Source organism: Apaloderma vittatum, unplaced genomic scaffold, assembly GCF_000703405.1.
Source record: "Apaloderma vittatum isolate BGI_N311 unplaced genomic scaffold, ASM70340v1 scaffold10239, whole genome shotgun sequence".
NCBI lineage: Eukaryota > Metazoa > Chordata > Aves > Trogoniformes > Trogonidae > Apaloderma > Apaloderma vittatum.
In genome coordinates, this window is record NW_009734654.1 from 1 (window position 1) to 15,035 (window position 15,035).

Below are 15,035 nucleotides of genomic sequence, written 5' to 3' on the forward strand. Positions count from 1 at the left end.
GGGCTGTTACAGCCCCAAAACGGGCGAGAAAAGCAGGAGATGGTGGAAGAACCCGAACCGAACGGTTCTCAGAAAACCGGCAAGCCCGCGTCCCTTCCCATGGTGTTGCGTCCGGCAGTTGATACATTTCGGTGTAGGCATTGCAAAAGCCTAAAAAGACCAGAACAGAAATGACACGGCCTCTTCCAAACATCTGGTTGATTTCGTGTCCTAAGTGGCATCTGGGGTCAGGCGCGGTACCCTCCCGTTCTCCTCTGCAAAAGAAAAAACCTGTCACACACAGCCTGTCTCGGCGCTGTAAAGTAAGTTTGCCTCCAGCAAACCTGTCAAAGCGCCACATGCGCTGCTGGTTTCTCTCTCGGGTGGCCGTCACTTCGGTTGGTCTTCTTCACTTGTGAAAAACACCCTCAAATGATAAGAAGGCTGCAGGAAAAATGCGTATTGAAGTTTTCTCAGTAACTTGTACTTCACTGCAAGGCACACCTTATCACTTAGAGTAGTAGCCTCTGTCCAAGTTCTCAAAAAATATCTTGTAACACAGAATCTCATGACCTTTTTTGGGGAGGTGTGTGCTCCCACTTTTACTAGTCCATCAGATCAAAACTAATAGGTAAAAACTAATCAGATAAACTGCAGCTAACAATGTCAATAAATAAAACATGTTTTGACCGACTGTCCCTCCTTTTTATTGTTCACTTGATTGAGAATTCATAAAATCAGTTATTTTCAGTCCGTGTGTGCAACTGATAAGCTTACCCTTTTTATTTTTACTTTGCCCTTTCTCAACGTATGGATTGCAGTGATTGTGGGTTTACATGGTAGCTTTAATATTGAAGTGCTAAATACCTCGTTAGTTCTTAAAAAAATCTAGCTCTTCTATACCAAAAGTAGTAATAAGTGCATTCTGAGTTTTGAAAGCATCTAGTAGGGAAACAGAAAATAATAAGGCTTAATACAGAGATAAACATTCCCTGTACAACATAAGAGATGTTCCATTAGTGTTGTAGCTCTTATTGGAACTTTTTCTTCTGCAGAAATGTTATGTGAGCTGCAGACTAATAGAAGAGCACTATGCATGTCTTACTATAGAAGATTGTAACTTCTGTGTTGTTTCTGTCTATTTCAGTGAAAGAAGCTGGAAGAGACTTTACCTATTTCGTTGTGGTGCTTGTTGGAATTGGTGTCACAGGTTATTTTTAAAAAATATATTACCAGATGCTTTTCAGTAATTCCATGTGGTTTCATTAGTTTTCAATTGTGTTTGCTGTTATTTCTGTTACAGGTGGTTTGTTCTACGTGATTTTTAAAGAGCTATTCTCTTCTTCTAGTCCAAGTAAGATCTATGGAGATGCCTTAGAGAAATGCAGATCTCACCCTGAGGTTGGTTTTTGAACATTAATTGTAATGTTTCTCAGTAGTTGCTGCCTCTCTTTGAGTCAAAAGCTTGCACAAGGAATCCCACACACAAAGCTGCAGGAGGACCCACATGGTGCTTAGCAGGCAAATACCAGCAGGCTGCCTGTGCTTTTATGAGGCCAAAGGTGGGTCAGCTCCAAATCGGAGCCCGTATTAGGACAAGTAAATGCCAGCACTGAACCTGAGTGAATTAGCCAAGTGAGTGTGCCACAGCACAACAACTGGTGCAAATAACAGTGTCTGCCCCTTTGTGTCCCCGTACAGAAAGTCTTATAGACATATCTGCATGCATACTAAATGTAATACTTTAAGAGTTCTGCAGCTCAGGGAGGCACCTGGTCCCATTTAACTTCTTTAGATCTAGCCCGTTGCCTTTCCTCAGCACAGTTAGTCCATTGTGACACTACACTGGCCTTCTGTCATTCTGCGAAGCACTGCGTAAATATACGGGGATTTAAACTCTTCATGAGGAACACAGCATTCCCGTGGCTAACAGGAAAAGAGACAGGAAGCAGCCATGTGATCAAAAGGTCACATAAGACATCCCAATGTAAATAAAAATCAATATAAAACTAGATTCTAAGACCCACTACTTCAGGCAGAACAAGAAATGCATGGAATAGCTTTCAGAAAATGTTTCCACAGGTACCATTGGGAGTAACCTAGAAATTAAGTAAAACATTGTCACTAGAACAAGATTGTGGAATTAAAACTTCTCTAGAGTACTTAAATAGTAAAAATCACCCTCACTTTCTAACCAACTTTAAAACTAGGTTAATTCGAACTGGCTTTGTAGATCTGGAAGAAAAAAAAAGCATTTCTTAGAGTCTTTTAGGTAGTGTGAAGGGGAATGTATTTGCATTTTAAACTTTCAGACATACTCTCTTGAAGGAGACAAGCAAATACGTCATGCTTTTTTCTTTTTACACAAAGTGTCAGTAAACTATACAATACACAGAAGAGAGATTAAGATGTCATAATCTCAGAGGACGGCACAATGGAAGGTATTAGTAGGATTTACTTTAAACATTTAATATGTGACTACAGAAAAGTGCTGAAATATAGAATTTTTCTTACACTTTTCTTTCATAAACTCTTCTATTCTTGACACATCAAGAATACTAAGAAGGGGCATTTTGTTAAAAGAAAATGCATTTGCAGCAGGGGCATGAGCTGATACTACAGTATCTGTTTGAATCTGATACCTTCTGTCAACTCAAACCTCTTTTCTCTTGTAGGTAACTGGTGTTTTTGGTGAATCTATTAAAGGTTACGGGGAGGCAACAAGAAGAGGAAGACGACAGTTTGTCAGGTGCCCTTTGGTGTTTGCCGCATACGAACACTAGTTTTTGCACAGCAAAGACACTTTGGGTCACACAGCAAGTTAGATCTAGATTAATGAGCTGTGTGTGATGTACACCGTCAGTTCTGAGTCAAAATGAAAGCAGTTTTTTGTGGTACTTCTTGTGTGACGTGTAGCTCTAACTACAGCACACAAACACACAAAATTGGCATTTTATATTGTCTCAATACAAGCAATGGTCAGCACATTAAGTGTAGAGCAGATTTCTCAAAAAATAGCACCAGTATGAAGAGACCAGTACAGAGGACAAGGCATCTGGGGAGCAGGCATGTGAATGAAGGTCAGCACGTTAAGTGTAGAGCAGATTTCTCAAAAAAAATAGCACCAGTATGAAGAGACCAGTACAGAGGACAAGGCATCTGGGGAGCAAGCATGTGAACGAAGTTTACAGTCTGAAACTCTCAAATAGAGTAGAATTGTTCTTGTAAAACAAATTATGTAAATAAGTAAATATACTATCAGCTTTCCTAGTATCTCATTTCCATCATTTTGAAAGTCTAGTATTTAAATTTTTGAGTTGAGGCCTTTCTAAGAGTTTGTGTCTGCAGTATAAGGATGATCTTAAATGTCTCAAAAATGCAGATTTTTTGTGTGTATGAACACTTGAACATGAATTTACTGCAATAAGGCTCTTGATTCGTCTTTGTTCTCTGTAACCCATCATGTCACCTTAAACTATATTGGAAGTTTAATTCACAGTGTGTATCTGGGCATGACTGGTGGAAATAAGAGCCTAGTAGTATGCAGCAGCTAGTAATTTCAGTATAAACTGCCCCCAAAACTCTAATTTGACCAACAGTTTCTGAACATAGCTACCTCAAAAGTGATGTGACCTTTCTATTTATCTAATAAGTGAGCACAACCTAACTCCAGTTTAAATATCAGCATTTAGGTTGGAGGTCCGATACCAGCATCAAGGTTATGCAACTTCAGTAGAAGAAAGTTATTGCCCAAATACGTAAAGCATATAATAAACTGTTGGTTTTTATATGATTTAACCAACCTGATAATTAAGTTGACAAAAATATTTTTGTGTTTTTGCTTGGTAACTTAAGTTTAGGTGCCTAAAAAAGGCCCCTGGCAGTCTTGCTGATGTGGGTATTCCTTTCTAGATGTCAGTCTCTGAATCTGGGGATTATTCAGAATAAATACAAGGAAATTCCAGAATCTTTAGCCATTGGATTAATGTTGATTTTTGAGGGGAGAGCTGGGTACATTAAAGTACTTCATCTGTTAATCCTCAACTGCTAATTAGTTCTAACTCCACTAGTCCGTAGACACTTACGGTAAAGCTTGGGAAGAGCAGCAGAGAAGGAATCCATGGTAGCATAAAGACTGCATCATCTCACAAAATAGTTAAACTTTTTATTTAGAGGAGCTGCTTAAGTTTGAAAAGTTTAACTAGCTTATAATAAGTATCCTTGGTTGTTTTGTTCTGTTTTGCTGGTTTTAGTCACATTGAATACATAAAGGATGGGCTGAAACATATGCGTTTGAAGTTCTATATTGAGGGCTCGGAATCAGGGAAGCGGGGAACAGTCCATGTGGAAGTCAAAGAGGTATGTACAATTGCTTGATAGAGCCAGCAAGCTTGATCTTGAATTTAAATCACCAAAGAGAAAGAAAACAGCCTGAAATTCTTTTCCTTGCAGAATCCTGAGAAAGGAAGATTTGAGGTCCGCTACATATTTGTGGACGTTGACACCTATCCTAGAAGAACCATTGTCATAGAGGACAACAGATAGCCCGTGATCAAAGTTGCTGCCTGGTCTCATTGAGCCGTGGATGATACTGGCATAGCCAGTCTACACATTAATTGTTTGGTGTTCTTGATTGTATCTTGGAGCTTTGGGGTTGTGTTACAGGAAGTAGGGGCTCAGGGCCTCCATGAAAGTCCTTCGTAGTAACAGATACAGGATTTGAAATGAAGCCAATGAAATATAGTGGAGCCATCACTTATGGCAAATACTTTTAACACAGGAAAATAATGGTTCATAATAATGTCTATGAGCTGGATTGAGTTTACTGCTGGGTAATACTTCTACACACCCAAAAACCGAGTCTTCCAAGATTTTAGGTTTGGATTGGGGAGTTTTTTGTCTTCCTTTGCTTGGATTTCCCACGAGCACTGCAATAAAGAAAGTGGTATTTTAAGTGTAGACACTCACTGTTTTCATTCTGGGTGCCTTTATCTATAAGAAGGTAAAATAAGAATCTGTGATGCAAAGATTAGCCAAAAAGTGTGTAAGGATAGGAACTGTGGAGACACACATATGACTGAAGATAAACACTTAGATTGTCTTCTAAATAAATTAACAGCACACAGAGCAGCAGTACTGTCTGTTCATTCCAGCATCTGCCATGCTGCTCTGCAGTGTTGGAGCTGCTCAGCACTACCCACAGTATTTCCATTAACTAATCTAAATCTTCTGGGAATCAGATTTACATAGGCTTACCCAAACTCAAAAGCTTAACTCATACTCAGATTTCTCACCTAGGTTTCTTCTTTAATGCAGCATGGCAGATAGCAACTATCACCCTGTGTATTAATAATCAGATGCAGTTCTGCTGATCTGTCAAGCAGCACCAGCCAACAAAGTTCAAGCTTTAGCTTCTTACATTTTACCACTTTCTTAAAACACCAACTAATGCATTTTTCTGCAGTTACTTGCCATATCTTATGAGCTTTCTAGTTAACTAGTGAAGTATCCTTACATTAAAGCACACACGAATGTTCAGCTGTCAGCCCTTATTATGAGTTCATTTAATGGTACATTTGGACTGTTCTGAAGTTCATACAGTATTCCCTAACACAATTCTACAATTATTATGTGTAGACCTTTAGTAATACTTTACTAGACTTCAGCCATCCTGTTCACTTGTCTACCAGTAATCTCATTTGCATAATCATAACACCAAAAAATAATGCTTTGCTAGACCTAGGTAACTTTGCTCTGTATTAGTCATTACAAACTTGACTTCAGTCAGATCTGCATATTGTTTGAAAGTATTTTACACATAGTCAAAAGTGATGGAAGTCTGTGTTGGTGGCTCCCTATTGTAAGTATGAGAAATGGTGGTATTTGAGATCATCACCATGATGTGAGTTTGATGAACTTATTTTTACCTACAGTTACTGACATTAATGTCCATCTGGAAAGGAAAGAAAAGAAAATACGAGGTCCTGATTGTTTCCTGGTGCAGTGCTGATCAGTAGCATTACACACCATGTTTACCTGCCCCTGTTTATGTCCAATTGCTATAAGTGTGTGTTGTACCATGGTGGTTACTGAATTCCTAAAAGAGTTCTGTCATGAATGCACTGTTGTCAGAGTACATCATAGAATGTTAGGGGTTGGAAGGGACCTTGAAAAATCGTCCAACTCCCCAGCCGAAGCAGGATCACCTAGAGTAGGTCACAGAGGAACACATCCAGATGGGTTTTCAGTGTCTCCAGAGGAGACTCCACAACCTCCCTGGGCAGCCTGTTCCAGCGCTCTGTCACTCTCACAGTGTCAAGGTTCAAGCCGACTTGGACAAAAAATACCCAACCAAAAAACACGCAGTCTCCAGCTCACTCCTCCCCCCCCACCCCAATTTCCACAGTGATGTAGATGGAGAAAATTCAACTAAAAAGGCTCAGGGCTTTGAGATTAGGGATAGAGAAGGTAATAATCTACCATTTAAGATGACAAGTAAAGAACCAGAGCAACCTGAGGAGAAAGACAGATGCAATTCACCACCACCATTTACAAAATAGGATAGTAAGAGGAATACATCAATAAATATGACCCTATCTTAAATACACTTCAACCCCCCACAGCCCTCCCATCTTGCCAGCTATCTCTTCCCGCCATCAGTGCAAGGGGTGTGGGGGGTGCAGTCCATCTGGCCATGACTCATTGTCCATGGCAGCTCCTCCTTGAGAAAGAGAGCTCCTCACAGCTCACGTGATCTCCGCCTCACAGGAGGCAATCCTCTTCCTCCGTGTGAGTCCCTCGGGGTCAGGATTGCTTCAGGCACGTCCCTCACTGATGCTCAGTCTTTCTCAACTCTCTTATGGGGCTCTGCATGTACCAACCCATCCTGGATGTTCTCACCACTGCTGATTCCCTCGGCCGGCAGGCAATCACCTTCCTGCCACCTCAGCTGCTCAGGCAGCCTCCTCCCTCTCCTCTGGGACTCTTCTCCCCCTCTTTCTTCACAGGATCACTTTCCTTTGTTCTCCTCTCACTTCACCCTCTTCCAACAGAAAAATCTCTCATTAAAGACAGCTCAAAACAAGACTGAGAACAATGAGGTCGTCTCTTAAATGCCAGCGATGGCAGAGGCGCTGATTGGCCTGGCCCTGGCCAGACACAGGTCCAACTCCTGCCTGGGAGTGGCGAAGGCTCTCAAAGTTTCACACAAGCCTACTCCCGCACTTTTACAAAAATACCCAGCCAGACTCAAACCCGTGACACGCAGTGAAAAAGTTTTTCCTAATGCTCTTGTGGAGCTTCCTGTGCTCCAGCTTGCATCCCTTGCCCTGTCATTGGATATCGCCGAGGAGAGCCTGACTCCATCCTCCTGACACTCATCCTTTACATATTTATAAACATTTATGAGGTCACCCCTCAGTCTCCTCTTCTCCAAGCTGAAAAAACACAGCTCCTTCAGCCTCTCTTCGTAAGAGAGATGTCCCACTCCCTTCATCATCTTTGTGGCTCTGCACTGGACTCTCTTGAGCTGAGGGGCCCAGAACTGGACACAATATTCCAGATGTGGCCTCACAAGGGCAGAGCAGAGGAGAAGAACCTCTCTCAACTGACTAGCCACACCCCGTCTATAACACCCCAGGATGCCATTGGCCTTCTTGGCCACAAGGGCACATTGCTGGCTTATGGTCATCCTGCTGTCCACTAGAACCCCAGGTCCCTTTACCCTATGCTGTTCTCCAGCAGGTCAGTCCCCAACCTATACTGGTACATGGGATTGTTCTTTCCCAGATGCAAGACTCTACACTGCCCTTTTTGTATTTCATTAAATTTCTCCCCGCCCAACTCTCCACCCTGTCTAGGTCTCTCTGAATGGCAGCACAGCCTACTGGTGTGTCAGCCACTCCTCCCAGTTTTGTGTCATTAGCCAACTTGCTGGCAGTGCACTCTATTCCCTCATCCACGTCATTGATGAATATATTGAATAGTACTGGTCCTGGTACCGACACCTGAGGGACTCCACTAGATACAGGCCTCCACTCTCTGACTTCTTTCCCTCAACCATTTCACAACCCACCTCATTACTTGATAATCCAGACCACACTTCCTCAGTTTAGCTATGAGGATGCTGTGGGACAGAGTGGCAAATGTTTTACTGAAATCCAGATAAACCACATCCACTGCACAGCCACCATCCATCCACCTTTGTGCATCTTCATAAAAGGGTATCAGGTTGGTCAAACATGACTTAACAAAGCTATGCTGACTGCTCCTAATGACCCTCTTATCTTTGATGTGCCTAGAGACAGCACCAAGGATAAGTTGTTCCATCACCTTCCCAGGGACAGAGGTGAGACTGACCAGTCTGTAGTTAGCCTTTTTGAAGGCTGGAGTGACATTTGCTTTCCTCCAGTCCTCAGGCATCTCACCTGTTGCCCATAACTTACCAAAGATGATGGAGAGTGGCCTAGGAATGACTTCCACCAGAACCCTCAGCACCCATGAGTGCATCCCATCAGGGCCCATGGATTTGTGAACATTCAGATTGCCTGACCGATCCCTAACCCAGTCCTCATCAACCAGGGCAAACTCCTCCTTTATCCGGACTTCCTCTGAGGCTTCAGGGCTCTGGGGCTCCTGAGGACAGTCTCCAGCGGTATAGACAGAGGCAAAGAAGGCATTCAGTAACTTTGTCTTCTCTGTCTCCAGGGCATCCACCTCATTCAGCCGTGGACCTACATTGCTTCTAGTGTTAGTTTTGTCACAGAATTGCCTAGATTGGAAAAGACCTAATATCAAGTCCGATCACTAACCTACTGCTGACCAGTCCTCAGCTAAACCATATGCCTTAAGCACGTTGTCTACAGGACTATTAAATACCTGCCCTGATCAACCCATTCCAATGCCCAATAACCCTTTTGGTAAAGAAATTCTTTCTAATATCCAATCTAAACTTCACTTGGCACAACCTGAGGCTATTCCCTCTTGTCCTGTCACTTGTTGAACAGACCAATCCTCACCTCCCTACAACCTCCTTTCAAGGTAGTTGTAGAGGGTGTTAAGGTCTCCCCTCAGCCTCCTTTTCTCCAGTCTAAAAAACCCCAGTTCCCTCAGCCACTCCTCATAATACTTGTGCTCTAGACCTTTCACCAGCTTTGTTGCCCTTCTCCGAACATGCTCCAACACCTCAGCATCCTTCTCGGTGTGAGGGACCCAAAACTGAACACAGTACTCAAGACGTGGTCTCATCAGTGGGTAAAATCACTTCCCCGGTCAGACACATTGCAAGCTATGCAAGTTTATAATCTAGTATAAAGATTACTAGTCTTAAACCCATGCTATACCTTGATAAAAACATAATCATTCCTCTCTTACAAGGTGAGACTATATAAATACACAGTTAAAACTAGAAAATGTAATGCTATTTTTGTCCTTCCCTTAGGAGTTTCTACCATATCAACCTGCCTGAAAGCCACTGTAAACCTCTATGTCAACAACAGAACTGACAGACTAGCATTCCTCTTGTAACAGCTTCCCAGCTTTGCTTTCTTATTAATCCAGCTGTGGCATATTTTCAGTGATCTTTACTGCTGAAGAAGGGAGTCCTAAAGCAAGACATGAAAAAACTTTTTTTTTAATAGTAAATAATATAGGTACAGCAAAGAAACCAGCTGTTAGAGTTACTTTGGGCTTGTTTTAGAATCTGGTTTGCACTGAAGAAAGGAAGTGTCAGGACTAGAAATGTAAGATGATGATCTTATGTAACAATGCTTTTTCAGTAGTACAGGTATGTGAAATTCTATGTCAGGCTTATGGTAAAACAGCAAGAGTTGGCCATTTGGGTTAATGTTTGGCTTTCTCTTGAGAAAACAGACTAAGAATTTGATTATTTGCAACCCAATTTATTTACAGTTGGGCTTTTTTTCAGTAGCAAGGACTTCCCAACATACATGAAAATGTATTTCAAGGGTTGTGTGAAAGAACTGTCTGTTTGGAAATCAGATCCCTTGGTTGTTTGGAGACATCGGAGAAGTTTCTGAAGTTGTAAAGCTGTCAGTGCCACATTTTTTGCACTAAGCCCGCGTCATACTTTGGCATTTGCGTCAGGCTTCACTATCGTGCTCCCTGGCTAGGAATAAATCCACAATTACAGGTGTCAGAAGAAGCCTTTGCAAAATCAACATAATGATTCTGTCTGGCCCTGTCCAGACTCGTATGAGAAAAATAGAGACTGACCAAAACAAGCAGTAAGGAAGAGACATGAGTACAATTTAAGACATAGATGGCTGTGCAGTTGTCCACAGTACAGCTGAACTTCATGATTACTCCATGGTGCTATGACTGTCTAAAAGCAAAGTGCAAACCTCTGGTTTATGCATTGCATTTCAAGAAACTGGAGAATCCAGAGAATCAAGTCAGAGGATTATTTTCAAGCTTATTTTTTGTTAGGGTGGTCCCAATATGACAAGTTTATAAATAAAAAGTTTTGCATCATGTACTTACATGGAGCGCACTTGTCATTTTCACAACTCATCTTTCTCCTGTGGAGTTGCAAGCAAGCAGGTGGGTGAGCACACTTGCTCAAAGCAGCAGGATACACAGCTGTAGTGGAATGCTCTGTGTATTTTGTAGCAAAAATAATCATCTCACAGGCTGAAAAGAAGCTGCAGTGGAGAAGTGTATCATATATAAAATATCTTTATCTGTATCATCTGTATCTGATATCAAATATCTGTATCATCCTGCTTTGTAAATAGCTGCATACTAGAGAGGCAAGATGAGATTCCACTCCTAAAAGGTGAAAAAAAACCCCTGCCATTATAAATATAAAATCATAATTATCTCTAGGAACTGCTAATTGCTCTTTCCTAACTAAAGGTTAACCAGCTTTTATTTTCCCAGTCAGGCTCCCCTCTGCTTGGAAGGGGTACAAAGCACTTTCAGAGTACCTTCAGCCAGCCTCCTTGCTGAAGTTGCATTACACACCCTGTCATGGATAGCTCTAAAATTATTCAGACTAGCAGAGCTATAATACTTGCAGCTCTGCATCTGACCATCTTCTTTCCTCTTGGCCACCTCTCTCAAAATCAACACTGCTACAGAGAAAAAAAAGGGGGGAAAACCTCAGTATCTGTAATTAGCTTCCAAAATTCAAATTATATCTATAATCAGCAATGCAAGCTGTGCCCCTGGATGAATTGTCTAACTTAGGTGGTCTTTTTACCATGTAGTGCTAGTTACTCTCCTGTTGGCAAAAGGCCACATGAATGGAAGAGGGTTTTAGCTCTAAAAATATTCTGCTGTAACTTCAGGAGAACATTTGAAATTTAATTTAGGGCTGCCTTTTCTAGGTAATAACTAAAGTGCCCGTGAAGTATGTCATATGAGGAACAGCTGAGGGATCTGGGGCTGTTTGGCCTGGAGAAGGAAGACTTTACCACTCTCTACAACTACCTGAAAGGAGGTTGTAGCGAGGCGGGAGTTGGTCTGTTCTCCCTAGTGGCGAGCGATAGGATGAGGGGAAATGGCCTTAAGTTGCACCAAGGGAGGTTCAGGTTGGATATTAGGAAGAATTTCTTTACTGAAAGGGTTGTCAGGAATTGGAACAGGCTGCCCAGGGACGTGGTTGAGTCACCATTCATGGAGGTATTTAAGAGACAGGTGGATGTTGCGCTGAGAGACGTGGTTTAGTGGTGATGACAGGGCTAGGACAAAGGTTGGACTCTGATCTTGAAGGTGTCTTCCAGCCAAAACAATTTCTTGATTCCTTGAAGCATATCCCATCACTATACTTCATTTTAAGCCCTTAAATGCAACAGTAACAGAGATGAGCATACACATGCAAAATATTCACAAAGCCAAATGGTAGCGAGATACTCACTTGTGTCTCTTTAAGAAAGCTATCTAGGTTTAAATATAGTAACCTTCAAAACATTGTGAACAACACAGTATTCCATTTAAACTTCTCTCCTTCCCATCTTGTCTATGTCTAAAACTAATATTTATCAGGATGTGTCCTCAATCCATAAAGTTGTCCCAGAGGCACCCAAAAAGCAGACAGGGTAGCTATACTCAAAAATTAAGATGTATTTCAACCAGAATTCCTAAATTTCACAAATATTTCTTTAAGAAGGATGATCAAAACCACACACACAGTCACTCATAAAAGAGGGGAAAACCCTCCCTCTCAAGGGTGCTCAAAGCAGGGGCTCTCTCCCCGACAAGGCAGATGCAACTGCCACAAGTGTTCCTCCTTTTAGTTTGGGTTTGGGAGTTTTTTTCCCTCTTTTTGTGCCTGCGTCGTAGCTCACTAGCTAAACAGATATAGAAAGATATTTTCCTTATACTTCACAGAATTATAGAATCGAAACCTGACAGTAGTTCTGCACTGCAGTAGAACAGCTGTGTTTGCTGAGTTTAAACACTCGTATTGTAATTCTGAAGGTTGTTAGCTCTGATAGTTCCTTAAGAAGCTGTCCCTGGGCCACTGTGCTCCCAGTAAGCTGCACAGAGCTCCTGCTCCTCAGCAAGCAGCTCAGAGCCTTCTGCCCTCACTGAGGGGTGTGTGGCTGGGGAGAAAGCAGAGCTTCAGCTTTAATTTTCAGTAAACACAAGCAATGAACATTTCAGTGTTTCCTTTTTAAAGCTCTTTCCTCTTTTTCTCTGGGAAAGCACAAAATCATAGCATATGCCAGTTACTTTCTGATGTAAAACCATTATGTTACTGTTACTAAATCTGTAGGAAAAAAAAAAAATCATTGCCAGGACATCAGGGTAGATGACAGAGCAATGACATTTTCATGAAAATTAAACACATATTCCAGAGTTCAGTTTTGATTGCTGCAGAACTAATAAAAATATATATGCTCAAAATATCCTTCTCCTTTAGGAAATGAAAGTACATCACTCACCACTGAAATGCTATTTTTCCGAAAACATGGTGTGGCAGACTACTCAAAATGTATTTGAGGCAGGTGTGCAACTTAGTGCTAACTTTACTGACTCTTCCTTCCTTTTTGCGGGTGCCAAAACTTATATATATAGTATAGGCAGCCAACATCCTTGGAGCCAGTCATGCAGATGACAGTTACTCTGTCATCTACATGACCTCTATTTGAGTCTAGGAACTGTGTATACTCACTATACTGCAACAAAAAGAAATTTACCTTCAGGAAATTAATCTTGTGAAAATATTAAAATATCAAAAAAAAAAAGACTACTCTTTTACTAAGCTTCGGTAACAGAAGGTCTTGCAAGGAAAATGGAATTTTAGACTGGGAAAGAAAAATGTTTTGCATGACTGGTTTAGTTTAAAAGTGACCTTGATATATAAATAATTCTGGCATGGAAATCAAGTTTCAACAACCAATTTAGGCAATGGAGACATGATCTTGGGAATGGTTGCAAATAAAGGCACATCTGATACATGAAACCTCAATAAACTCACTTAACAACTGGAGAAGATAGGAATGTGAATGAGACAATTATTATATCAAATGCCAACTGCAGAACTAAAATGACAAAGAAGCAGGGTTTTTCACAATTAATTTTAATTCACTTTGGTCTCAGCTTCATCTCACTATCACAAGGAAGGACATCCACCCTAATACATACGGGATTATTCCAACATGTAAAATACAAACAGCCTCACCTGTTAAAGATTAGGTCACACATTTTGAGTCAAAGCCCACTTTTAGGATTCACCGCAGCGTGTAAGCTCATGGAAATATGCAAGGAAAGCACACAGATTTTAAAAAAAGTTAAGAGCCTCCAAGATTAAAGGATAAAATGTTTCAAGAAACAAGCTTAAAGATGACAGTAAGGCTTATAATTGGCTTCTGTCTATGGGGCTGTGAAGTCTGAAGATCCGGAATAGAGTTGGCACTGGAAAAACAGAGAAATTCGAAAGCAAGATCTCCCCTCTCTTTTTCTAGGTGGAAAAAAGACTTAGTCCCTAGAGAGATGTTCGCTTGCTCAGAACAGAAAAATAACAGAACTCCAGTGTAAATTCTCCTTAGGCAGCTGGGAATGTATATTGTTAGAATATACCAAGAATTATGAAACAATGATTCCAAACTGTAAATAATTGAACAGAAGTACTTGATAGCTTTTCTTAGTAACTTCTCAGGTTTTTTTATTCTCTATGTTTTATCTAAAATAATCTATAGGAATTATAAATAAATATATACAGAGGAATACCATCCTGTATTCAAATTCAGTATTTTTAGATTTTCTTAATAATGATATATGCTTAAAAGTTGAAAACTAGCAAAAATATTTTGCAAGCAAAAGGAAAGAAAAGGGGGGAAAAAAACAACCAAAAAACAACCAACCAAAACCACAACCCCAAACCAAAAATCTTGTTTGGAAGTTTTGTGGTTGTCCTAGAAGAAATAAATAAGATTCCCTTCATCTCATTTAGGTCATCAAGGAATGTTTGTAACTCAAAAGAAGCATAAGTACCTGTTTCAGTAAAGCCCTTCAGTTTAGAAAGTCTCTGTTTGCTCTCAGTGTTCTAATGCATTTCATTTTAAATACCCACATAAAAAAATCATCATGGAAAAAACATAGTAAATAAGCTTATAATTATCTACATAAAGATGACACAATTTATATAAAATAAAGCATTTTAAGATAATATGACAACAAAAACTCATGTTTTTTATGACAAGTAGGGGGCCGGTTAGCTCAGTCAGTTGAGCGTGGCGCTAACAATGCTAAGGTTGCGGGTTCAATTCCCGTTCAGTCCCCATGTGTTGTCTGATCCAGTCAAGAGGTGGCGTCCCTGGCGACAGGGAGGCTGGATTAAAATGATCTCTAAGGTCTCTTCCAGCCTAGGCCATTCTATGATTCTATGATAAGTACAAATATTCACCCATCTGTATAGAAACTTGTTGTATATACCTTGGTGCAGTACCTATACTGCCTATAACTTCTGTCGCCCTGGCTGGGGGTGGGATGCCCTCACCTTCTCCACGCCAGGACCACCCAGCAGCAGGCTTGCTGCAGCCAGTGCCCAGACTCCCACCCAGCTGTTCCCCCAACAGCAGTCTGGGGGT

General features: G+C 41.0%; 1 protein-coding gene across 1 annotated transcript; it reads left to right on the forward strand.

Annotated features, from left to right (window-relative positions):
* Positions 1-1,126: 1,126 nt before the first annotated feature.
* Positions 1,127-4,524, forward strand: TIMM21 (translocase of inner mitochondrial membrane 21 homolog (yeast); the record flags this gene model as incomplete). The annotated part of the gene is made up of 5 exons (XM_009876359.1): positions 1,127-1,189; positions 1,283-1,380; positions 2,655-2,728; positions 4,233-4,338; positions 4,432-4,524. Coding segments are annotated over 5 exons (434 nt in total), but the record flags the coding sequence as incomplete, so codon positions are not given.
* Between the last annotated feature and the right edge of the window lie 10,511 nt (positions 4,525-15,035).